General features: G+C 46.3%; 1 protein-coding gene across 2 annotated transcripts; it reads right to left on the reverse strand.

Annotated features, from left to right (window-relative positions):
• Nucleotides 1-1,565: 1,565 nt before the first annotated feature.
• On the reverse strand, nt 1,566-25,689 carry TOR4A (torsin family 4 member A). 2 transcript variants are annotated; one of them, XM_069986265.1, is made up of 3 exons: nt 25,566-25,689; nt 6,504-6,571; nt 1,566-3,183 (listed from the first exon to the last, which is right to left on the reverse strand). In XM_069986265.1, the coding sequence occupies exon 3, from the start codon at nt 3,131-3,133 to the stop codon at nt 1,877-1,879; it is 1,257 nt and encodes a 418-aa protein (XP_069842366.1). In that variant the 5' UTR covers nt 3,134-3,183; nt 6,504-6,571; nt 25,566-25,689; the 3' UTR covers nt 1,566-1,876. The 2 variants fall into 2 exon arrangements, with proteins under 2 accessions (XP_069842366.1, XP_069842367.1); XM_069986266.1 differs by lacking the exon at nt 25,566-25,689 and adding an exon at nt 9,737-9,815.
• Between the last annotated feature and the right edge of the window lie 382 nt (nt 25,690-26,071).

The raw sequence follows: 26,071 nt of genomic DNA on the forward strand, positions 1-26,071 counted from the left end.
GGATTACAAGTGCGGTCCCAGACTGTCTTTACTTTCATTTGTATTTCTTGGCCTCAGACTCCACCAGTCTTTTTTATACTCTTCACTATGTCAGGAATGTGCTGTATAGACAGTTCTTTCCTATTGCTTCTTGTTTATGTATTTGATCCCCTTGAATGGTTTCTTGATCCAGGGAGAATATCCGTATTAAGTGGAATATTCTTTGTTTATCTCTTGATGTTTGCCGCTTGCTCCATGCTCGGGGCCAGATGTTGTTTGTATAGTGACTGGAGCTGACATCGGGCATTGCCCCCCTGCGGCCTGGTGAGGGTCTGGGGTGCCAGGCACATTCCTGGCAAATTCATTTACATTCCAGGAACAGGTGGGACAGGGTAGCATTTTTTTTCATGATGAAAGGACGAGCTCAGGCAGTATTCAGAATCAATGCCTGGGGCTCTGTCTCTAATATCTCTTTGCCAGGTCACAGCACACAGCACCTGCTATTACTAAACTACAGTGTACCAGCAGGGGGCTGTGTGGAGCATTGTCAGGGATGATGTGGCAGTATATGAGTGTATGCTCAGTTAGGGACAAACTTCAGGGAGGGAAAAAGGGCAAATTCCCTCCACTATTTAGGGTCCTCCATCATACTATCCTACTAAATCAGGACTGTTATATACATGCACCGACGCGGGGATGCCGATGCTGAGGTCCATTTATTGAACCGTGGCCCAGTTCAAATGTATGGCGCTGTTCTGTTCCCAGGCAACGGCCGGGAGTGCAGCACTGGAGGCGGCCGGCCACCCCAGTGGGCGGAAACACTCTATGACGCAGCTCCATTGATTTTAATGGAGCCGTGTCATAGAAGGGAAGGGCGCCGGCCCGCCTCCAGTGCTTCACCTCCTGACGGTGCTTGGGAACAGAGTGGCGATGTGAAAAGCGATGAAATAGATGATGTCGGTGGAGAGAAGGATCGGCATGTTAGATTTCAACCGTCTAACCCTTTTTTTCTGTGAGAAGTAAGCTGCTGTCTGACATGGGGTTACCCTGACTCTCCCAATACAGAAAACTTTTATACTCGGCTGATCTTAACATTCATATGTATAGATTAAACAGGACAGGTAGCTGTTAACCCAAGGAACGTTAGTCTGACAGCTGTATGCCCAGCTCTAGGAGTCATCATTCCTACCTGTTTAAGAGGTATATTGTATTTGATAGAACATATAAAGGCATTTTTTTCTCATGCTAACAGGTCCAGTGGTGTGAATAGGTTAAAACAAAGAACCAAGCAGGCCCCCAAGCAGCCCCGGTGCTGGGCTCCTAATACAGAATGGCCTTGTATGACCCAGTGCCTCTGCAGAAGAGAAATCCTGCAAATCGCCATGCTTGGTGTAAGGAGACCAACCAAGACTGTTCCTCCAAAAGTGCCACACCAGCCACACCAATGGTCTCATGCCCTTAAACCTGACAAAGGTATTGTAAAACTTTTATTACATTGTGGTAAAATGTTGGTTAAAAAATATTCAACCTCAATAAAACTTAATAGAAAGAAGAGGGTACATGTCACCGAATAAACTATATCCTGATTTTTATCAAATTTAACTTTATTTTAATTACATACATTTTTTTTGTCAAAAATCATCACAACCACATTTTGGTACCCTGAAAGATCATCACGTTTCATCTGGCTCACCCTTCGTCATAGTAAACTCCTCCGGAAAGTTCTTAGGCATTGATACCATGGAATGAGTTATTAGTCCTGCGTTGCCTTTGTGTCTAGAAAAACATCATCTAGAAAAACATCGACTGGCAGTCGTCGGTCTCGCAGCCCATGGCGGCCATTCAAGACCCACTTGTAGGGGAATATTAGACTTGATAGTCAGTACTCCTAAGTGTATCATGTGTAGGGATGTAGATTATTCACCTTAGCTACAACCTGTTTACATCCAGTGATGGAGTACTGTTTGTCTCTGATGGTGTAATATTTTAGCTGTCCCGCCAGGTTCTCGATGTTATTATTATCTGGGTAGAATCCTTCCCGTAACAATTCATCCAAGAAGCAATTTGCAATATGACTCTTTTCCAGAAGAATAAAAGGAACTATTTCGGCAACATCCCAGAGACTATGATGCTGCCGCAAGGAAGACTGTATGATGCTGTGAAGTTCTTTAGGAACATTTAAGACATTGCTGGAGACATTCTGCAGATAATACTTTGTCACCTCATTGCCCCCTATGTTGCTGATCAGGATATAGATAGCATTAAGATACTCATTGCTTTGGTTTAGTTGGAAGTAACCATGTAACATATCCAGAAGAGGAGACGGCATGAGCTCCATTTCATCAAATATAAAGATGGGTATTTTCTCCTCCATCTCCGCCCGAGTGACCATGTCCGATATCTTATTGGAGAGATCCATCTGACAAGTTGCAATTTCGCTGTCGTTGGGACAGTTGTGCATCGCGTAATATTGGAGAACAAAATCATCACTATCTGCGACAGATCGGAAATGTTTGGCTAGTATCCGACCCATATGGCTCTTACCAACTCCACTAGGTCCATTCATGGAGATCACCAATGGCTTATTATGCCAATGAGTGGCCAGGTAGTCCTTTAAGAGGTCCATTATTTTATCAATGGCAATCTTTTGCCCGAATACCTCCCTCTGCATTGTTTTCTCTAGTCCATCAAGTTCATATTTTAGGACATTGTCGTCTAAATTTTCAATAGCGTTCAGGATTTGGAAACAAACAATCCCGATAAAGAGGATGAGGCAACGTTTTGCTTTGCTCTTATGTTCTATAGGTAGATATTTTTTACTGTTCCCTGGATAGAGTACCGGCCTGGACTTCTTGCGCTTTTTCTTGCGTCTTAGGTTGCCCCATTGAACTTGTTCCAATGTCGGGGTATCAAAACTAAAATGTTTAGGGGAATCGAAGTTGGATTTGGACCTGCCCCCGATGGAGAGCTGTCTTCGAAGCAAGGAGGATTTGGGCGAATCTGCAGATTTTTTACCAGATAGATCAAGCTGGAGGTGACTTTTCTTCAGGTTGCGGATCTTTCTACGTATTCGAATGGCTGCCCGTATTGGAGTCACCAATGATATTGTCATTCCTGAGGCCGAGGCCTCTGGGATTTGTTCCAACCCATCCATTCCTGGGTCAGCAATGGTTTCCAGTTTTAGAAATGTCCACGAGAGTTGAGCTATAAGAATAACAGAGCTTGTATTAGCTTAAAGGAAAAACTTAAAAATTCACAGTGTTGGATGATTTTGTTTTGCTGGCATGTCTATCTATCTTACAGGTGTCAAACTCGTGGACCTCTAACTGTTAAAGCTTTGGCTGATGGGAATTATAGTTTTGTAACAGCATGAGGTTGACAAATTTTGACACCCCTGATCTATATGATCCTTCACATTAAGGAACCTATATGACTGTAGAAAAAATAACGACCCTCTAATACAGTCTTATAATAAATTCACTCTAGGTGCATGTATACTCGGGTTTCCTACATCCTGGTTGCTTATGGTATCACAGTTCTGCAAAAACAGGAAATAAGAAGCCGTTCACACATGTTTATTCATGATAAGGGCAGAAAATAGCCTGACACGTCATCTCATAATATCAGCACTTAGCACTTACAAAGAGAAGTGGATGATTAAGACCCCCTTACACATTAGAGAAACGTTGGCTGAACCGGACGACTTTGGCAAGATGTGCTGACTGTCTAATGTGCATGGAAGCCTTCTGACCTCCTCCGATCCTAATGAGAAGGATCGGCCATGTTGGATTTTTCCTCTCCTCTCTCCATTGAGAAGACATCAATGCTTGGCTAAGCCAAATCTTCATGCGTATGGAGGGATTAGGAAAACTGATGTCTGAGTAACAGCTGTTTGGTGTGTATGGGTTTCGCTATACTCTGCATTTGGCTTTTAATGGCTAACAGGCTGGCCATTCACATAAGATTAATGCCGACCTAACCTTCTGATTTCTACAAAGCTAGCTAATCATCTATTATAAATGGCGGCCTTCCGACTTTCCATCACTGGCCGATGTTGGTGGGAAAAAGGATCGGCTGTTGGACTTCAACGTGTCCAATCCTTTTGTTCTCAGTGAAGATAAGTTGCCGGCAGAGGTGTCTGACGTTGTTCTTACTCCCATCTCTCTATACAGTTTGCATATCTATCTTGGGGTCAGGAGGCATGCTGATCAAGTGTCTGTTCGATGTGTATCTAAAGTGTACGGCCAAAACACAATATTGAGGCGGCACTCGTGGAGGTCGGTGGGTGCCAACTGCACACCGGAGATCACCCGGTGTTCAATGTATAAATCAAATACTGCGGCAGCACTCCAATGTGATGAAAAAAGTGAACAGAGGTTTATTCAATCCATGAACAGGGTATGCGACGTTTCAGTCTTTCAATCAAGACTTTTCTCAAGCATGTGAATACATCAATACACACGTGTTTTTATAGTCTAAATCACATTAATCAATCAATACAAAATCAGTGAAATTCAATACATAATTAGTGCAAAATATTGTAATCGTGTCTCAAAAATCAAGTGTTAAATATAAAAGTAATCAGGGATGTATCATGATCTTTCTCCACATCCATAGTGGTAGTAAAGATATATAAATCATGAATGTGGCAACAGTGAAGTGAAAATAATATACTTAACCCTTAGGGGACACAGCCAGTTTTCATTTTTGCGCTTTCGTTTTTCCCTCCTCGTGTATATAAGGCCATAGCGCCTGCATTTTTCCACCTAGAGACCCAAATGAGCCCTTATTTTTTGCGCAACTAATTGTACTTTGCTATGGCAGATGTAATTTTTGCCTAAAATGTGCCGGGGGGGGGGGGGGGGGGGGGGGGTTGTTTTTACTCCGTTCGCCCTAGGGTAAAACTGACTTGTTATATATGTTCCTTATGTTGTTACGATTACAATGATATGTAACATGTATAACTTTTATATTATGTGATGGCTTGTAAAAAATTAAAACCTTTTAAAGAAAATATTTGTTCCTTAAAATCGCTCTATTTCCAGGCTTATAGCGCTTTTATCCTTTGGTCTATGGGACTGTGTCAGGTGTCATTTTTTGCGCCATGATGGGATCTTTCTATCGGTACCTTGATTGTGCATATACTACTTTTTGATCGCTTTTTATTACAATTATTCTGGATTTGATGCACTTTGGGATTTTTTTGCGCTTACGCCATTTACCATGTGAGATCAGGAATGTGATAAATTAATAGTTTGGGCGATTACGCACGCGGCGATACCAAACATGTTTATTTATTTATTTTTATTTATAAAATGGGCAAAGGGGGGTGATTCAGACTTTTATTAGGGGAGGGGATTATTAAAAATACATTTTTCTTTTACTTTACACATATACTAGAAGCCCCCCTGGGGTTAGGGATATTCCCCCCCTGGGGTTAGGGTTATTCCCCCTGGGGTTAGGGTTATTCCCCCTGGGGTTAGGGTTATTACCCCCCCCTGGGGTTAGGGTTATTCCCCCTGGGGGACTTCTAGTATATGCACTCTGATCTCTCATAGAGATCCATGCAGTATAGTTATACTGTATGAATCCATGAGATCAGTGTTCTATTGCTTTTGGCTGCTGCAGCCAAAAGCAATAGAATGCCGAGCCAGGATCATCGCGGAAGCAATCTGCGTTCCAGGAAGGTGTGCGCTGTTTGGTGGCGTGCGTTCCACTGAGGCTTCTCGCGGATAGGGCTGTTTAACAGTTGCTTCAAGTTTTACTGATGACGTCTGGTGATGAAGACCCAGGTGCTCTGTTAGATTATATTTATTTCATTAAGTATATTATTTTCACTTCACTGTTGTCACATTCATGATTTATATATTTTTACTACCACTATGGATGTGGAGAAAGATCATGATACATCCCTGATTACTTTCTATATTTAACACTTGATTTTTGAGACACGATTACAATATTTTGCACTAATTATGTATTGAATTTCACTGATTTTGTATTGATTGATTAATGTGATTTAGACTATAAAAACACGTGTATATTGATGTATTCACATGCTCGAGAAAAGTCTTGATTGAAAGACTGAAACGTCGCATACCCTGTTCATGGATTGAATAAACCTCTGCTCACTTTTTTCATCACATTGGAGTGCTGCCGCAGTATTTGATTTATAAAGTGTACGGCCAGCTGTATTTAGCTTTACGGGTTCATGCAAAAGATCCAAAGATGAAAAGAACTGTGTTGGGAACCTCAGCGATCGGCTCTAATCTAAGATGGAACTTGGTAGCAATTGTCCATTTTCCCTGCAGCACCACCACAGGAGAACTGAAGTATGACACACTTCCTTTTATAATCACTGGATAGTATATGTAATGCACAGATGTCCCGAGTCCTCCAGAGCTGGAGACGCTCTTTGTAGCATCTCTTCTCTTCTAGTTAATTCATGGAAGCTCCAAATAAGACATTGCTATAAGACTGTTACCCATCATCCCTCATGTGTAGGGTGCACATACTGTACTTACTTGTAGGAATCGGCCTCTCGACGCCAGTGTAACGTCAGGTCACTGACTGCTGATGAAGATATTCATATCTGAAAAAGGAAGCGGAGATGCGTTCCCATTGTAAGATGTCTTACTGTTTCACAAGCTGATAAGCTGTAAAGATGTCTACGTGGTTGTGTGGTTGGCACCGAAGGGTGAGATCACATATAGAGATTCATACTACTGTGTGCTTCTCTCGGACAATCTCACATATAATGGGCTTAGATACAGTGTCTCGGTGGAGAGTAGACACAATAGCTCAGCACCATCCAAAGGTGTTTAGATACACATTATCACACAATATCCTCTCAGCGGACATGATCAGATATTATAGGCTTAGATACAGTAGCTCAGCAGACAGTATGACACATGATCTTCTTAGGCACATAGGCTCATTAAACATTATGGTAAAATTCCAGTATCCAAATCTAAAAATGCAATACATGAATATATGGGTATTATACACTCACTGCCGAAAAGCATAATGCACCCTGATGAATTGCTGCAAAACTCGTCCTGCAGTCCTGTCAGATATGTAATGATTACAGGAATGGTCCGATTACACACTGGTCTGGCCACAAGGGGGAGTACAAGTGCTTACTCCACTGTCCTCTCAGAGGCTACCTTTGGGTAGTGTACCTTTTGGTGAAAGATCGGTTACTGCTAGGCATAGCTCCATGACTCAATTCAGGACATTACTGGTCTAAGAGAATCATGGTGGTCGTTTATCGAATGACCAAGCGGTTAGAAGATATTGGGGATAGTGGTTATGTAAGGGAACACATGGTAAACAGGCTCTGCATGGCCCAGAAGAGAGGATCGTCTCTACAGATTTCTTCTACATCCCTGTCTCTCTCCAGACCATCTCCTGGCACAGAATGAAATTTAGTGTCATGGTGCACATTACATGTCCTGCTATTGACAGAAGCTACTGTCATCTTTTTTTTCTGCAGTGGTGTCATGAATAAGAATCTGGAACTGCCTTGGACTGAAGCTGTATTGTCATTAGCAATGTTTAGAATCTGGTGATGGTTCAGTCGGAGTATGGTATGGAGTCTCATGGGGAGAGCTTCATTCATCCTGTGCTGTGGAGGACACACTGCCCCCTGCTGGTGTGATGATGTGGGGAGGACACATTGACCCCTGCTGGTGTGATGTGGGGAGGACACACTGACCCCTGCTGGAGTGATGATGTGAAGGACACACTGCCCCCCTGCTGGTGTGATGATGTGGGGAGGACACACTGACCCCTGCTGGTGTGATGGTGTGAAGGACACACTGACTCCTGTTGGAGGTATTTAATGTGGAGAACAAACTGCCCTCTGCTAGTGTGATGATGTGAAGGACACACTGCCCCCCTGCTGGTGTGATGTGGGGAGGACACACTGACCTCCTGCTGGTGTGATGATTTGAAGGACACACTGCCGCTCTGCTGGTGGGATGTGGGAAGGACACACGCTGCAGCCAAAGGGCTATTTTTCAAATCTTACTGTATGTGCCAATAACTTTGTGAACCTTTAACTTTTTCAAGTGATCCTGAGACTATTTTTTAATGACATAAAGTACTTCCTGTTAGTAATAGATTTTGATCAATGCAGTCACCCTTTTTTGTGAAAAGCTCTAAAATGTCATTAAAAAGTGGGGGGGAAAATCACATTTTTCTTGATTTAAAATTCTATGCTGGTAACAAAGATAGTCACACAACACAAATTAGATAACAGGTGACAATCAGCTACAGTAACAGGGTGATGAGGAGGTACAGTAACTGGGTAACAATCAGGTACAGTAACTGGGTGACGATCAGGTACAGTAATAGGGGCAGTTATCAGGTACAGTAACAGGGTGACGATCAGGTACAGTAATAGGGGCAGTTATCAGGTACAGTAACAGGGTGACGATCAGGTACAGTAACAGGGTGACGATCAGGTACAGCAACTAGGGCAGTGACAAGGTACAATAACTGGGTGACAATCAGGTACAGTAACAGTCAACAATCATATAAAGTTACTGGATGACGATCAGATATAGTAACAGGTGACAATTGGGTACAGTAAGGGGCAACGATCAGGTACAGTAATAGGCAACTTTCAGCTACCGCAATGGGGACAGGGGGGCTGATCAGTGTAGGAAGAGGTTAACTTTCCTTTTCCTTAGTTTTCTTTTACACAGCAGCACTTCTCTTCTCACACATATGAGGAGATCAGAGCCGAAAGAGCTGTAAAAAAACACCCAGCCCTTTCTGTTGCTTATTCTGCAAATGGTCTGACAGTAATGACAGAGGAATCACAGCGATCCCTGGTCCAGTCTACTGGTGATTGGTCCCTGGCTGGTTGCTGGGAGCTGTCCGCAGTCGCTGAGGGCGGTGTAATATAACCGCGTGTTTTTGCATGGTGACAGTTTAACCCATTGACTTCCATGCATGTGGCGTAGCACTAGGGTACAGCAACCCCTGACACCCATGTACATAACATTGCGTAAAGGGGTTAATGTTTAGTAATACAGTGCATTTTTAGTACATGTAAAATGTAAGAGAGGACATAAATAAAACATACATAGGAATAAGATAAAGAATTACAGATCAACTACTAATTTCAGTCAGAGAATAACCAGCAAGATCCAGGGGCAGCTCCGCACAGCTAGGCTACATTTCCTGGGTCTGACCAGGTTAGGTCCTTAAAGGGGTTATCCAAGATTAGAAAGACATGGCTGCTTCCTTTCAAAATCAGTGCCACCCTGCCCTCAGGTCATGTGTGGTATTACAACTTGACTTTTTTCAAGTTGAATTGCAGTACTGCAGAGAAACTGAGGGCAGGGGTCTAGTAGAGGGATCTCAGTACCGGATAGTATATAACCAGCCTAGGCGCCCAACGTCAGTATGAAACATGGAATGATAGCAATTTCCTAAAGTGATCTGCTGCATCTCCCCAAATCTTGATGGACCTGTCTCTCATCCCTGCCCTATATACAGACTCCACATCTACTGATCCTGGCAGTAAGGCTGCTGATCCCGTTATCCTGCAGCACAAGCCTGAAGTCCAGATAAATGCAGAGCTGTATGCCAAAAGCCAAGTAATAAATATGCTGCATACATGCACTTACATCACTGATCATATAGCTGCACATAGACTTATATACTTATATACTGCACTGTAGGATTATACCAGCAAACTGCAGGACTGATGTTCTATACAGTAACAAGATATAATGGACTTTACCTCCCGTGCAGGTGGCAGCTATAGACTCCGGGTGACGGCTCCCGGCTGCAGGACTCCTCGCACCATGCTCACACAAAGAGAAGTAAGCTGTAGGCGGAGACGCATGAAACTTCCTTGTTATTACTGCTCTACCATTCCACAATACACCAAGCTCTGTCCCTCCAAGTAGTGGAGACTCCTAGGGACTGATAGTCCGAGCGGTGTGGTCCTTACCCAGCTCTTAGCCCCAAGCCTTGGTGGGAACGAGAATAAGTAAAGGCCCTAATACACGAAACGATTACCTGCCATATTCGTCCAATATCCACCTTTATGGCCGATAAACGCCTGGTGTAATAGAAGACAACGATCAGCTGACATGAATGATGTCGGCTTATCGTTGTCTGTCCTTGTCTTTCAACATGTTGAAAGACAAACAACTAATGGATAATTCGCCCGATCGCACGATTAACGATTTTGAATGATGTTTTTTTTTTATAACGATCAGCGTTTAGATCGTTATGTGATCGCTTAAGCCTATCTCACACATTGGTGAAATCGTTGAAAGAATGTTCACACGGAACGATCAGCGAATTTTTTTGCGATGTCGAAAGACAAAATGTTGAAAGATCAAAATGAACGATTTCTCGCTTGTCGCTTGATGGTTCGCTGCATTTACACGTACGATTATCGTTCGAATTCGATTGTTATCGTGCCAAAACGAACGATAAACCGTTCCGTGTAAAAGGACCATAAGATAGCAACGATACAGTATATGGTTATTTTAATTTTTTTCTCGTTATTGTATTAAAGAGAACTAAACTAATTTGGACCTAATGGGGAATTCTTTGCGCTTTTAAAAAATTATACAATAAGGAGAAAAAAATTAAAAAAACTATATTTCATTTCCATTAGGGGAATCGAACCAAAGAAAACAAACTGCTGGTGGTCTCTAGACAGGTGACCACAGCTCCAGCACAGGCCAGGAGGGTCAGCTGTATCTGATTGCAGAGCAGTCCTCTGTAGGCAGATTCTGACTGACAGCTGAGCGAGCACGAGGTCGGGGAGCATTGATTATTCAAGAAGAGGAAGGAGGGGTGAGGTGTGCTAGGACAAATTACCAAAAGCTACCATGCACACAAGGGGACTGCCAGCTTCAGCACCTCAGGTTGGGCCTAGATGCTAACCGATTCCCTTTAATTCTATCAGTTGTGATACTGTCTCCAGAGCTGATGTGTCTAATCCTGTCCTATATAGTACTGCTTGCTGAACCGGTGTATCTGTTCAGTAAAATTTATTTACCATTGATTTTATAGCACCAACATATTGTGCAGCGCAGTACTGAGACAGTCATCACTTCTCATGGTCTAATCTCAATCACATACACAGAAGCAGGAGACCATACAGTCACATAATAAAGCCTGGTATAATCCGTAACCAGAGAAAAGCAACAAAACAGTGAATGTGTGAACACCGCCTTATAGTGAGAAGTTTCTACAATAGAGGGCTCCCATTTAAAGGGTTATTTCAGCGAAAATCTTTTTCTTTTATATTAAGAGGGTGTTGTATTACAGTCCCTCTTAAAAAATTATTATTTCACACTACTACCAAGCGGGAATGTAATAGACGGGAACCTGTATTCTGGAAATCATGACCTCATCGGCGTCCGGCATCCGTCGTTTCACCATAAATGCAAACCAGATGAGTTGTGCAGCCGCTCTGGGATGAATGGAGGCCTTGTTCTGGGGTTCTGCTTAGTAATATTCTGCTCATAGGAAAATGTCCAGCTGTCTGCATACAGCCCGAACGTTACTCTCTTGCGTCTGCTGTGTGACACCTACACAATCGAAGCAGCCATGTTGTGAGGTGTCAGGAATATTACTAGTGATAGTACTGACTCATACATAGTCTGCTGATGATTCAGTCTCTGGCTTATCAACCATCCTGATGTATTATCCCTAGATCACCAGGGACTATGTACAGTATGTGCCACTAGATTCCTTTGCCTCTTACATATCAGGTTACCAAGGACTGGAAATAGTACACACCACCGGGTTACCAGGGATTGGGCACAATAAGTACCAGTGCAGGACTGTGCCCGGCATATACCACTGGGTCACCAGGAGCCGATATGTATTGCATATATACCAAGGACCGTATATAGTATGTACTAAGCATTATTAGGTAATCTGGGATTAGGTGCTGTACATGATATGCAACTAATACTGGGTATTAAGCACTGGGTGCAGGGTATATCACTGGGTAATAAGGACTGGGTGCAGGGTATATCACTGGGTAATAAGGACTGGGTGCAGGGTATATCACTGGGTAATAAGGACTGGGTGCAGGATATATCACTGGGTAATAAGGACTGGGTGCAGGATATATCACTGGGTAATAAGGACTGGGTGCAGGGTATATCACTGGGTAATAAGGACTGGGTGTAGAGTATATCACTGGGTAATAAGGACTGGGTGCAGATATATCATTGGGTAATAAGGACTCGGTGCAGGGTATATCACTGGGTAATAAGGACTGGGTGCAGGGTATATCACTGGGTAATAAGGACTGGGTGCAGATATATCATTGGGTAATAAGGACTGGGTTTAGGATATATCACTGGGTAATAAGGACTGGGTGCAGAGTATATCACTGGTAATAAGGACTGGGTGCAGATATATCATTGGGTAATAAGGACTGGGTGCAGATATATCACTGGGTAATAAGGACTCGGTGCAGATATATCACTGGGTAATAAGGACTGGGTGCAGAGTATACCACTGGGTAATAAGGACTGTATATACATACCGCTAGATAACCAGGGACTGTATATACATACCGCTAGATAACCAGGGACTGTATATACATACCACTAGATCACCGGGTACATTATGTGCCGCTTGACCATTATGCATTGTATATACTAGTTGGTTACAATACAGAAGATATATACACCTAATCATTGACCAGTTATCTACTAAGGACTGGGTACAGCACACATGCCATACACCATCATCATCCTCACCATACATCGGTGGGACATCACATAACATTCACTGCTAGAGAAGAAAGTTGCATCGTGGTATAATTCTAACACTACAATGTGTCCTGTGTTATCCTACCCATATATACCTGTTATCCTACCCATATATACCTGTTATCCTACCCATATATACCTGTTATCCTACCCATATATACCTGTGTTATCCTACCCATATATACCTGTGTTATCCTACCCATATATACCTGTGTTATCCTACCCATATATACCTGTGTTATCCTACCCATATATACCTGTGTTATCCTACCCATATATACCTGTGTTATCCTACCCATATATACCTGTGTTATCCTACCCATATATACCTGTTATCCTACCCATATATACCTGTTATCCTACCCATATATACCTGTGTTATCCTACCCATATATACCTGTGTTATCCTACCCATATATACCTGTGTTATCCTACCCATATATACCTGTGTTATCCTACCCATATATACCTGTGTTATCCTACCCATATATACCTGTTATCCTACCCATATATACCTGTTATCCTACCCATATATACCTGTTATCCTACCCATATATACCATATCTACCTGTGTTATCCCACCCATATATACTATATATACCTGTTATCCTAGTTTGGATTGGGAGCCCCAGTGGGGACTGATGGGGGGGGGGGGGGTGATAATATAGGAAGTTGTCCTGGCTCAGTATGGGAACACATGGCTGCTGATCCCATCACCGATCACAGAGCTGATCCCATCACAGATCACAGAGCTGATCCCATCACCGATCACAGAGCGGAACCCATCACAGATCACAGAACTGATCCCATCACCGATCACAGAGCTGATCCCATCACCGATCACAGAGCTGATCCCATCACCGATCACAGAGCTGATCCCATCACAGATCACAGAGCTGATCCCATCACAGATCACAGAGCTGATCCCATCACCGATCACAGAGCTGATCCCATCACAGAGCACAGAGCTGATCCCATCACCGATCACAGAGCTGATCCCATCACCGATCACAGAGCTGATCCCATCACCGATCACAGAGCTGATCCCATCACAGATCACAGAGCTGATCCCATCACAGATCACAGAGCTGATCCCATCACCGATCACAGAGCTGATCCCATCACCGATCACAGAGCTGATCCCATCACAGATCACAGAGCTGATCCCATCACCGATCACAGAGCTGATCCCATCACCGATCACAGAGCTGATCCCATCACCGATCACAGAGCTGATCCCATCACCGATCACAGAGCTGATCCCATCACCGATCACAGAGCTGATCCCATCACCGATCACAGAGCTGATCCCATCACAGATCACAGAGCTGATCCCATCACCGATCACAAAGCTGATCCCATCACCGATCACAGAGCTGATCCCATCACCGATCACAGAGCTGATCCCATCACCGATCACAGAGCTGATCCCTTCACAGACTAAACTCAGAGCTGCCGATCATTACATTACATATACACCATCTTATTACTTGGTTACTTTGGGAATATTATAGTCAGTGTTCACCTTAAAGGACGGTGTGCCGGAAGCTGCCATGTTGGGCTCTGTTCACACATGATTCATCCTGCAACAGAGCTCTAGGGCATACGATGAATTGTTTGGTAAAGCTGTGGAAATAGTTGACATATCAATTATTTCCGGCCATTGTGCATTGAAATCGATGCAGTTTTCAGTGCAACAACGGCCGTTATATAATCATAGCCTAAGGGCCCTATTACACGGGACGCTTATTGTGTGGAAAATGCTTATATCGTTTGAATTTAAACAATAATCTGTGTAATTGCAGGCAACAATCAAAAATCATTTGTGTGTCGTTGATTATTGATTTAGGGTCCATTTACACAGAAAGATTATCTGACAGATTATCAACCAAAGATTTGAAGCCAAAGCCAGAAATGGATTTGAAAAGAGAAAGAAACTCAGGCTTTCCTTTATGTCCTGATCTCTGTTTATAGTCTGTTTCTGGCTTTGGCTTCAAATCTTTGGCAGATAATCTGTCAGATAATCTTTCTGTGTAAATGGACCCTAATGGTGCATTTACACAGAGAGATTTATTTGACAGATTTTTGAAGCCAAAACCAGAAACAGACTATAAAAAGGGAACTGGTCATAAAGGAAAGACTGGAATCTCTCCTATTTTTAAATCCATTCCTGACTTTGGCTTCAAAGATCTGTCAGATAAATCTCTCTGTGTAAATAATAACAATAATCGTTCAGTGTAATCCCAAATCCTTCCTTCCTTTTTCTGGGATCAGATGGAGTAAACGATTGTGGTAACGATCATTATAACTATGGTAACTAACGACTATCGTTCTGTGTAATATGGTAAAGAATTTCAGCTAACGATAAACAATATAGTTTACAATAGTTAATCGCTAATCGTTAAAAATGACTTTGTTTAATAGGACCCTATGGCCATGTTCCCACTTTGTATGAGACTGGCCGTTCCGTGACCATCCAAATTCAGCGGCAGTAAAGATCATTCGGCCGGTTCTGCAGTACTGGCCCGATGATCTTTACTGCTGCTGAATCCGGATACGGGTGCACCAGTGTGTGCCAGCATCCGAATTCTCCGCTGCTCACAATGGAGCATGCAGCCAGAGCCGCACACTCCATTGTGTGAACTGACAGGGTTTTCTACGGCCGCTGACACCCAGACGCCTCCTCCTTACGGAATCCGTATCTCCGCCCATGCTTTAGACTTCATTCTATGGTCAGGCAGATTCCGCAGGTTCATTCTGTGGGTGGACGGCGTGATCTGGGGGTGATCGGCGAGTGATCGGCCCGGATTCCTCAGGGTGCACATACCCTTATTGGGAATCTCGAATCGCTGTTATATCTTTATAACCATCATCCAGCTGCATTCTTCTCCTCCAGACACCTGTATTATGTGATATAGACAGATAAGTAACCAGCAGAGGTCACACTCTATACAATGCACGCCAGCCCATCACTGTCACATACCGCACATAAATAGTGCACCAGGGTCACGTATGGCACATTCACCCCTGTGCTGGTGACCTCTGCAGAGTATAACCAGACCTGGAGGGAACCTGTATGTCAGGTCCAGCCAGTATATAGATATATACCGTGCAGCTGCTAGAAGTGTTGTAATAGTGTAACTGTATAGACGTGTCACTTCCTTGTTGGATGGAAGGGAAATTGCCTGATGTCTGATTCCTGGGTACAAAACACACAGGGCCCAGTTGTGCCAGTATAACAGTGCATGCCCAGTATACCAGACCCAGTATACCAGTGCCAGTATAACAGTGCATGCCCAGTATACCAGTGCTTGCCCAGTATACGAGTGCATGACCAGTAAACCAGTGGCAGCATGCCAGTGCATGCCCAAGATGCCAGTGCTTGTCCAGTATACCTGTGCCAGTATAACAGTGCTTGCCCAGTATACCAGTGCCAGTATAACAGTGCTTGTCCAGTATACCAGTGCCAGTATAACAGTGCTTTCCCAGTATACCAGCACCAGTATAACAGTGCATGCCCAGTATACCAGCAATAGTACTGATCGGGCACCAGTTCAGGGGGTATCCTACTACATCGCATGTCACCACAACTCCATCATGATTGGGCACCACTATAATATGAGAAGAGACGCTATATACCATGGTATACGCCTCCCGCTTGCACAGTGTTATCTCGGTGCCTTTCTGTAATACATCACATTCGTAGCTTCTATCTTGGAACATTATAAGGAAGGGGTAAGGGGGGTCGATAACAACAGTGACTTTGCATCTACATTATAGTGACTGGGCCTGTGGTTAACCCTGCGGCTTCCTGTGTTACAGTGTAGGACAGGACTATTACCAGCAGAAATGCAAAAAAAATTATTTCAGTGCAATAAAATAGCCTGACTACTGTAGTATAGATACCAGCCCGACTACTGTAGTATAGATGCCGGCCCGACTACTGTAGTATAGATGCCGGCCCGACTACTGTAGTATAGATACCAGCCTGACTACTATAGTATAGATACCGGCCCGACTACTGTAGTATAGATGCCGGCCCGACTACTGTAGTATAGATACCAGCCCGACTACTGTAGTATAGATGCCGGCCCGACTACTGTAGTATAGATGCCGGCCCGACTACTGTAGTATAGATACCAGCCTGACTACTATAGTATAGATACCGGCCTGACTACTGTAGTATAAATACCAGCCCGACTACTGTAGTATAGATGCCGGCCCGACTACTGTAGTATAGATACCAGCCTGACTACTGTAGTATAAATACCAGCCTGACTACTATAGTATAGATACCAGCCCGACTACTGTAGTATAGATACCAGCCCGACTACTGTAGTATAGATACCAGCCCGACTACTATAGTATAGATACCAGCCCAACTACTGTAGTATAGATACCAGCCCGACTACTGTAGTATAGATACCGGCCTGACTACTGTAGTATAGATACCGGCCTGACTACTATAGTATAGATACCAGCCCAACTACTGTAGTATAGATACCAGCCCGACTACTGTAGTATAGATACCAGCCCGACTACTGTAGTATAGATACCGGCCCGACTACTGTAGTATAGATACCGGCCCGACTACTGTAGTATAGATGCCGGCCCGACTACTATAGTATAGATACCAGCCCGACTACTATAGTATAGATACCAGCCCGACTACTGTAGTATAGATACCGGCCCGACTACTGTAGTATAGATACCGGCCCGACTACTGTAGTATAGATGCCGGCCCGACTACTATAGTATAGATACCAGCCCGACTACTATAGTATAGATACCAGCCCGACTACTATAGCATAGATACCGGCCCGACTACTATAGCATAGATACCAGCCCGACTACTATAGCATAGATACCAGCTCGACTACTATAGTATAGATACCGGCCCGACTACTATAGTATAGATACCGGCCCGACTACTATAGTATAGATACCGGCCCGACTACTGTAGTATAGATGCCGGCCCGACTACTGTAGTATAGATACCAGCCCGACTACTGTAGTATAGATACCGGCCCGACTACTATAGTATAGATACTGGCCCGACTACTGTACTATAAATGCCGGCCCGACTACTGTAGTATAGATGCTTGCCCGACTACTGTAGTATAGATGTGGGCCTGATATTTTGTATAACTTCATGTGTGTTTAACCTAGGATGCATTACATTCGGCCATCTTCAGCTTCACACCCCTCTTCTCCCCACTGTTCACACTCATTACCATTGCTTGGAGGATGGAACAGGGACAAGACTTGTATCCCCCCCCCTGTCTAGTATTATTGAGGAGTCCTGGACACTGGTGACCCCCCCAGGCCTGACATCTTCACACCATCCTGCAATTGTTCCCATTTTGCTGCAGAAAACTGAGCCTGGATGAAAGTAGAAGGGAAGAGAATAAAAGGCAGCAATGGCTGAGAAAACGTGAGCGTGCGTCTGCAGAAACCGGAGAAGGTGACGCTCCTCCTGGACGCCCTCGTCCTACTCCATGTGATCCTGAGGATGATCCCACAGCTGAAGGATCTGTTACCTACACTACGGACCATGGTCAGACTCTCACCCCCTTCTCCTAGGAAGCTGCAGGACTTGGCCTGTCTGTGCAGGAACCTTTCCCTGACCCAGATAATCCCATTGTTCAGTTCCCACCAGCAGAATGGAGGAAACACCACGGCCAGCCAAGAAAAAGAGGACAACATGCGATAAAACGGCTATTACTAATGGGAAGAACGTCCAAATAACCAGCGAGACCCATTAGTTCCTCTAATGCAGGGGTGATGTAGTTTTGCAGGTTTGACACCCGTGCTCTAATGGCTTTAGAAGCTTAAAGGGGTAGTTTAGCAAAAAAAAATTAAAAAACATTCTTTAAAATCAACTGGTGCCTGAGATTTGTAATTAGCTTCTATTAAATAAAAGTTGTCCAGTACTTATCAGCTGCTGCATGTCCTGGTGTATTCTCTCCAGTCTGACACAGTGCTCTCTGCTGCCACCTCTGTCCATGTCAGGAACTGCCCAGAGCAAGAGCAAATCCCAGTAGAAAACCTCTCCTGCTGTATAGACAGCCCCTAACATGGACAGAGGTGGCAACAGAGAGCACTGTGTCAGAATGGAGAAAATACACCTCTTCCTGCAGGACAAACAGCAGCTGATAAGTACTGGAAAACTGAAGATTTTTAATAGAAGTTAATTACAAATCTCTGGTACTTTCTGGCACCAGTTGATTTAAAAAAAAAAAAGGTTTGGTGAAAAAACCCTTTAAGGTGAACACTGACTATAATATTCCGAAAGTAACCAAGTAATAAGATGGTGTATATATAATGATGTAAACCCTTCCCAGGCAGCTGTGGGGGCTCCTGTTGTATTCAGGTAAAGAGGAGAATAGTGCAGTCCCGCGCTCCCCCGCCACCGCTGCTGCAGGTGCTACCAGGTTTGCAAGTATGAACTAGTCTCAGCCAATGTAAACACTGAAGAGACTGCAGCGCTCGCACGAGTCTCATGGCCGCATCCAACATCATTACTTTCCTGATGAAACCGCAGATTGTGGGAAGAATGTTGTGCTGGTTGGCGGCCACATACAGGCGGGGTTCATCCACATACAGGCGGGGTTCATCCACATACAGGCGGCGTTCATCCACATACAGACGGGGTTCATCCACATACAGGCGGGGTTCATCCACATACAGGCGGGGTTCATCCACATACAGGCGGGGTTCATCCACATACAGGCGGGGTTCATCCACATACAGACGGGGTTCATCCACATACAGACTGGGTTCATCCACATACAGGCGGCGTTCATCCACATACAGGCGGGGTTCATCCACATACAGACGGGGTTCATCCACATACAGGAGGGGTTCATCCACATATAGGAGGGGTTCATCCACATACAGGCGGGGTTCATCCACATACAGGCGGCGTTCATCCACATACAGACGGGGTTCATCCACATACAGACGGGGTTCATCCACATACAGGAGGGGTTCATCCACATACAGGCGGGGTTCATCCACATACAGACGGGGTTCATCCACATACAGACTGGGTTCATCCACATACAGGCGGCGTTCATCCACATACAGGCGGCGTTCATCCACATACAGGCGGGGTTCATCCACATACAGACGGGGTTCATCCACATACAGGAGGGGTTCATCCACATATAGGAGGGGTTCATCCACATACAGGAGGGGTTCATCCACATACAGGCGGCGTTCATCCACATACAGGAGGGGTTCATCCACATACAGACGGGGTTCATCCACATACAGGAGGGGTTCATCCACATACAGTCGGGGTTCATCCACATACAGGAGGGGTTCATCCACATACAGGCGGGGTTCAACCACATACAGACGGGGTTCATCCACATACAGACGGGGTTCATCCACATACAGGAGGGGTTCATCCACATACAGGCGGGGTTCATCCACATACAGGCGGGGTTCATCCACATACAGGAGGGGTTCATCCACATACAGACTGGGTACATCCACATACAGGAGGGGTTCATCCACATACAGGAGGGGTTCATCCACATACAGGCGGGGTTCATCCACATACAGACGGGGTTCATCCACATACAGGCGGGGTTCATCCACATACAGGCGGGGTTCATCCACATACAGGAGGGGTTCATCCACATACAGGCGGGGTTCATCCACATACAGGAGGGGTTCATCCACATACAGGCGGGGTTCATCCACATACAGGAGGGGTTCATCCACATACAGGCGGCGTTCATCCACATACAGACTGGGTACATCCACATACAGGAGGGGTTCATCCACATACAGGAGGGGTTCATCCACATACAGACGGGGTTCATCCACATACAGGAGGGGTTCATCCACATACAGGAGGGGTTCATCCACATACAGGAGGGGTTCATCCACATACAGGCGGGGTTCATCCACATACAGGAGGGGTTCATCCACATACAGACGGGGTTCATCCACATACAGGCGGGGTTCATCCACATACAGGCGTGGTTCATCCACATACAGGAGGGGTTCATCCACATACAGATGGGGTTCATCCACATACAGGAGGGGTTCATCCACATACAGGCGGGGTTCATCCACATACAGGCGTGGTTCATCCACATACAGACGGGGTTCATCCACATACAGGAGGGGTTCATCCACATACAGGCGGGGTTCATCCACATACAGGAGGGGTTCATCCACATACAGGCGGGGTTCATCCACATACAGGCGTGGTTCATCCACATACAGACGGGGTTCATCCACATATAGGCGGGGTTCATCCACATACAGGCGGCGTTCATCCACATACAGGAGGGGTTCATCCACATACAGGCGGGGTTCATCCACATACAGGCGAGGTTCATCCACATACAGGCGGGGTTCATCCACATACAGGAGGGGTTCATCTACATACAGGCGGGGTTCATCCACATACAGTCGGGGTTCATCCACATATAGGCGGGGTTCATCCACATACAGGCGGGGTTCATCCACATACAGGAGGGGTTCATCCACATACAGGCGGGGTTCATCCACATACAGGAGGGGTTCATCCACATACAGGCGGGGTTCATCCACATACAGTCGGGGTTCATCCACATACAGGCGGGGTTCATCCACATACAGGAGGGGTTCATCCACATACAGGCGGGGTTCATCTACATACATGCGGGGTTCATCCACATACAGACGGGGTTCATCCACATACAGGCGGGGTTCATCCACATACAGGCGGGGTTCATCCACATACAGGAGGGGTTCATCCACATACAGGCGGGGTTCATCCACATACAGGAGGGGTTCAACCACATACAGGCGGGGTTCATCCACATACAGTCGGGGTTCATCCACATATAGGCGGGGTTCATCCACATACAGGAGGGGTTCATCCACATACAGTAGCCACAGTGTTAGCAGTCGGCCTCCAGCTCCAGGACGGTGCCAGTGATAACACAGAGGTGTGGGAAGTCCCGGTCGCCCTGCACAATTGTTTCACCCCAAACAATAGCGTAACACAAGGAATGTAACCAGAGGCGTCTGTAACACCGCATAGTGACTACTGCAGCCTGACAACTAGTCACTCTATGGAGAGAATCCCTCCAAGTTCTCTTAAAGCGAATCTGTGCCAAGAGGTACCACCCCCCCCACACACACACCTCCAGTAGTGTTTTGTGCACTTCATCACGCTATGGGGCTGGTGTTTTGGCAAAAAAAAAAGTTTAACGTTTTATTCCGGTGGCATGGGGAGTCATGGAGGCGGGGCCAAGAGCATTGGTGCCCTAAGCCTGAAACACCTCTCTTCATCCAGTCCAGGGGTGTGCCGACAATAAAGAGAGGCGCTGCAGGCCTAGGGCACAGATGCGTTAGACCCTGCCTCATTGAGTTCCTGTGTATGGGGGAGGATGGGAGAGAGAACTGCCAAACCATTGTCCGGCTGATGGTTATTGAGAGTGTGTGGCCATCTTACAGGGGTACCATTGTGGGAAATAAAAAATTTAAATCATCTGGTGTCAGAAAGTTATATAGATTTGTAATTTACTTCTATTTAGAAATCTCCAGTCTTCCCATACTTATCAGCTGCTGTATGTCCTGCAGGAAGTGGTGTATTCTCTCCAGTCTGACGCAGTGCATGACGGACAGAGGTGGCAGCAGAGAGCACTGTGTCAGAGTAGAGAGAATACACCACTTCCTGCAGGACATAAAGCAGCTGATAAGTATTGGAAGACTAGAGATTTTTGAATAGCAGTAATTTACAAATGTGAATAACTTTCTGACACCAGTTGATTTGATAACATTTCTTTGTTATACAGATGGAGGCAAAGCTTACAAGTTCAAAGTAAAAGGAACACCGACCACACTACCTGGACTGGGCAGAAAAGCGGCATTATCACCCTTTAAAGGGTTTATCTGGGGGCCTCCTGACTCCACCGACGGATTATGTTAGTAAAGAGAAGGCTTGGACATGATGGATTCTCACTGCAGTCCCTTTTGTTCTGGGAGGGATAAGCGGAGTGCTCATAGATTGTACAGATTAGATGACTTTCCTCATCTGGATGGCAGTAACCTCCTTCCTGTATGCTCACACAATCTTGTATGCTGAGTCCTGTTGGGGTCATCCTATTACTAGCCCCTCCCCCTTTTCTTTCACCTCTTTGCTGTATCATCGGGCACCAGACTCTTCCTTTCCTCCTTCTCATTTTAACCATGTACTTGAGGCCTGGCCGGAGATCTGAGGCAGGGAGAATGGGCACATAGGTCAGTGCCAGACGTACTCCAGCCGCCCCCCCCCCCAAACCCCCGCCTGTACCTATCACTTACAGCCTCCCACCAGGATCCAGACGTTAGGAAGTCCCAGGTACCAGGCAGCGGCTCTGGCCGTGTAACTAACAAAGTGTCCGCTCCAAGATGGCCCCCTCCTAGATGGTGAACAGGCCCCCTCCTAGATGGTGATAAATGCCATCGTTATCGTGCAAATTAGAACAATAATTGTTCCGTCTAAAAGGACCATTACATGGTGAACAGGCCCACTCTTACATTGTAAACGGACGCCTCTTACATGGGGAACGGGCCCACTCTTACATTGTAAACGGACGCCTCTTACATGGGGAACGGGCCCACTCTTACATGGTAAACGGACGCCTCTTACATGGTGAACAGGCCCACTCTTACATGGTAAACGGACGCCTCTTACATGGGGAACGGGCCCCCTCACATAGTATCTTTCTGTTTTAGTCAGTGGAGCTTCCCTTTAGATGTGTCTCATTGCTGGTGATTTGTAGGAGAAGACGTCTTTCTAGTAATGCGGCTGCAGATCTGGCCGGTACACAGAGATCATACAAGAAAAGGTCAGACATGGGGGGCATTAGGCGTTTCGTAATTGCCCAAATTCTCTGCATTCAGGATTTGTAAACTACAAAAATTCAGAGGTCAAACTGGAAACTTCTGGGTCCCCAATGAGAATCTGCACCCGGGGCCCCAACCCTTGTAGGGCAGACTGGAACCTGTGTGCCCCCTATAGCGCCGCGGTATGTCTATAACCTGTATAGTTCTAAGATTCGAGGGGTGGGCAACAGGGGCATTCACCAGCCCATAATAAAGTCATAACAGGACCACCTACAATTGGTACCGTCATACTGAGTCATACACAGTGTGCCACAACCCACCATGCCAATCTAAAGCAACTATGCTCCTGCTGTCCGGCATGCTGGGGGTTGTAGTTTTGCAACCGCTGGAAAGTCTCAGGTTTGGGGACATTGCTTTTGGAGGACTGCGTCGAGTCACCATAGGGGTCCGGGCCCTAGAAAGCCACTCACACTACAACTCCCAGCATGTCTAGGAAGAGTAGGTGAATGGGTGCAGCAGGAACACCAGGGGTTACCTGTGGCCGTTGTGGAGGCAAATGTCTGGAAGTGTAGGGGTAACCTTATACAACACACAATGCCCCCACCTCCACTCCCCCCTGCTCCATGGACCTGACCGAGCACATAACAGCCCCCATGCACCCTGAGGGGTCCTCATACACTGCACCCTGAGGGGTCCTCATACACTGCACCCTGAGGGGTCCTCATACACTGCACCCTGAGGGGCCCTCATACACTGCACCCTGAGGGGCTAGCACTGCACCCTGAGGGGTCCTCATACACTGCACCCTGAGGGCTCCTCATACACTGCACCCTGAGGGGCCCTCATACACTGCACCCTGAGGAGTCCTCATACACTGCACCCTGAGGGGTCCTCATACACTGCACCCTGAGGGGCTAGCACTGCACCCTGAGGGGTCCTCACACACTGCACCCTGAGGGGTCCTCATACACTGCACCCTGAGGGGTCCTCATACACTGCACCCTGAGGGGCTAGCACTGCACCCTGAGGGGTCCTCACACACTGCACCCTGAGGGGTCCTCATACACTGCACCCTGAGGGGTCCTCATACACTGCACCCTGAGGGGCTAGCACTGCACCCTGAGGGGTCCTCATACACTGCACCCTGAGGGCTCCTCATACACTGCACCCTGAGGGGTCCTCATACACTGCACCCTGAGGGGTCCTCATACACTGCACCCTGAGGGGCCCTCATACACTGCACCCTGAGGGGTCCTCATACACTGCACCCTGAGGGGTCCTCATACACTGCACCCTGAGGGGCCAGCACTGCACCCTGAGGAGTCCTCATACACTGCACCCTGAGGGGTCCTCATACACTGCACCCTGAGGGGCCCTCATACACTGCACCCTGAGGGGTCCTCATACACTGCACCCTGAGGGGTCCTCATACACTGCACCCTGAGGGGTCCTCATACACTGCACCCTGAGGGGTCCTCATACACTGCACCCTGAGGGGTCCTCATACACTGCACCCTGAGGGGTCCTCATACACTGCACCCTGAGGGGCCCTCACACACTGCACCCTGAGGGGCCCTCACACACTGCACCCTGAGGGGTCCTCATACACTGCACCCTGAGGGGCCCTCACACACTGCAGTCAGGCAGGAAGCAGCCCACACATGGCTCCCAGCATTTACCAGCCATACCTCTAATGTAACAGCAGTTTATAGGGCTGGAAGTTGCAGTTTTTGAAGCCAAAGGCAGAAATGAAAGCAAGAAGAGGAGTATAGAGGAAAGCCTGCTCCGCCTGCCCCCTGTGCTGGACATGGTGATAGCGCCGGGTTAGCTCTGCTACATCTGGTTGTGTAGTGCTGCAGCTGTGACAAACATACATGACGGATCCCGTAATGGTCGCCCTATGGGGAGAGGCGATTCTCACCGTCAGGGATCACCCAGTGGCTTCCTACAGACCCACATCCCCCTGCTGCTGCCTACCTGTGCCGCCTTACACCCTCCTGCCCGCCTGGCACTGCTGCTCTCTGCAGGGGCTCATCCTGATCTCAGCTCTGGAGGCTGACAACACAGAACAAAGCCAAATCCACCTCCCCCGGACACGGCTCACACTCCACTTCTGCAAATACTGGGCAGAAACTAGTGAGATCCATCCCAGCCCCCATAGGAATGTCCGCCCCTCCAGAGGCTACAGACCTGGAGGCTTAGCCCAGACAGGAGGCTGATCCCCAGGTGGGTGCAGAAGTATACATTATATCTGTGCAGGAGAAGTATACATCATATCTGTGCAGGAGAGGTATACATCATATCTGTGCAGGAGAAGTATATATCATATCTGTGCAGGAGAGGTATACATCATATCTGTGCAGGAGAGGTATACATCATATCTGTGCAGGACAAGTATACATCATATCTGTGCAGGAGAAGTATATATCATATCTGTGCAGGAGAGGTATACATCATATCTGTGCAGGAGAAGTATACATCAT

Source organism: Dendropsophus ebraccatus, chromosome 10 (assembly GCF_027789765.1).
Source record: "Dendropsophus ebraccatus isolate aDenEbr1 chromosome 10, aDenEbr1.pat, whole genome shotgun sequence".
Taxonomy (NCBI): domain Eukaryota; kingdom Metazoa; phylum Chordata; class Amphibia; order Anura; family Hylidae; genus Dendropsophus; species Dendropsophus ebraccatus.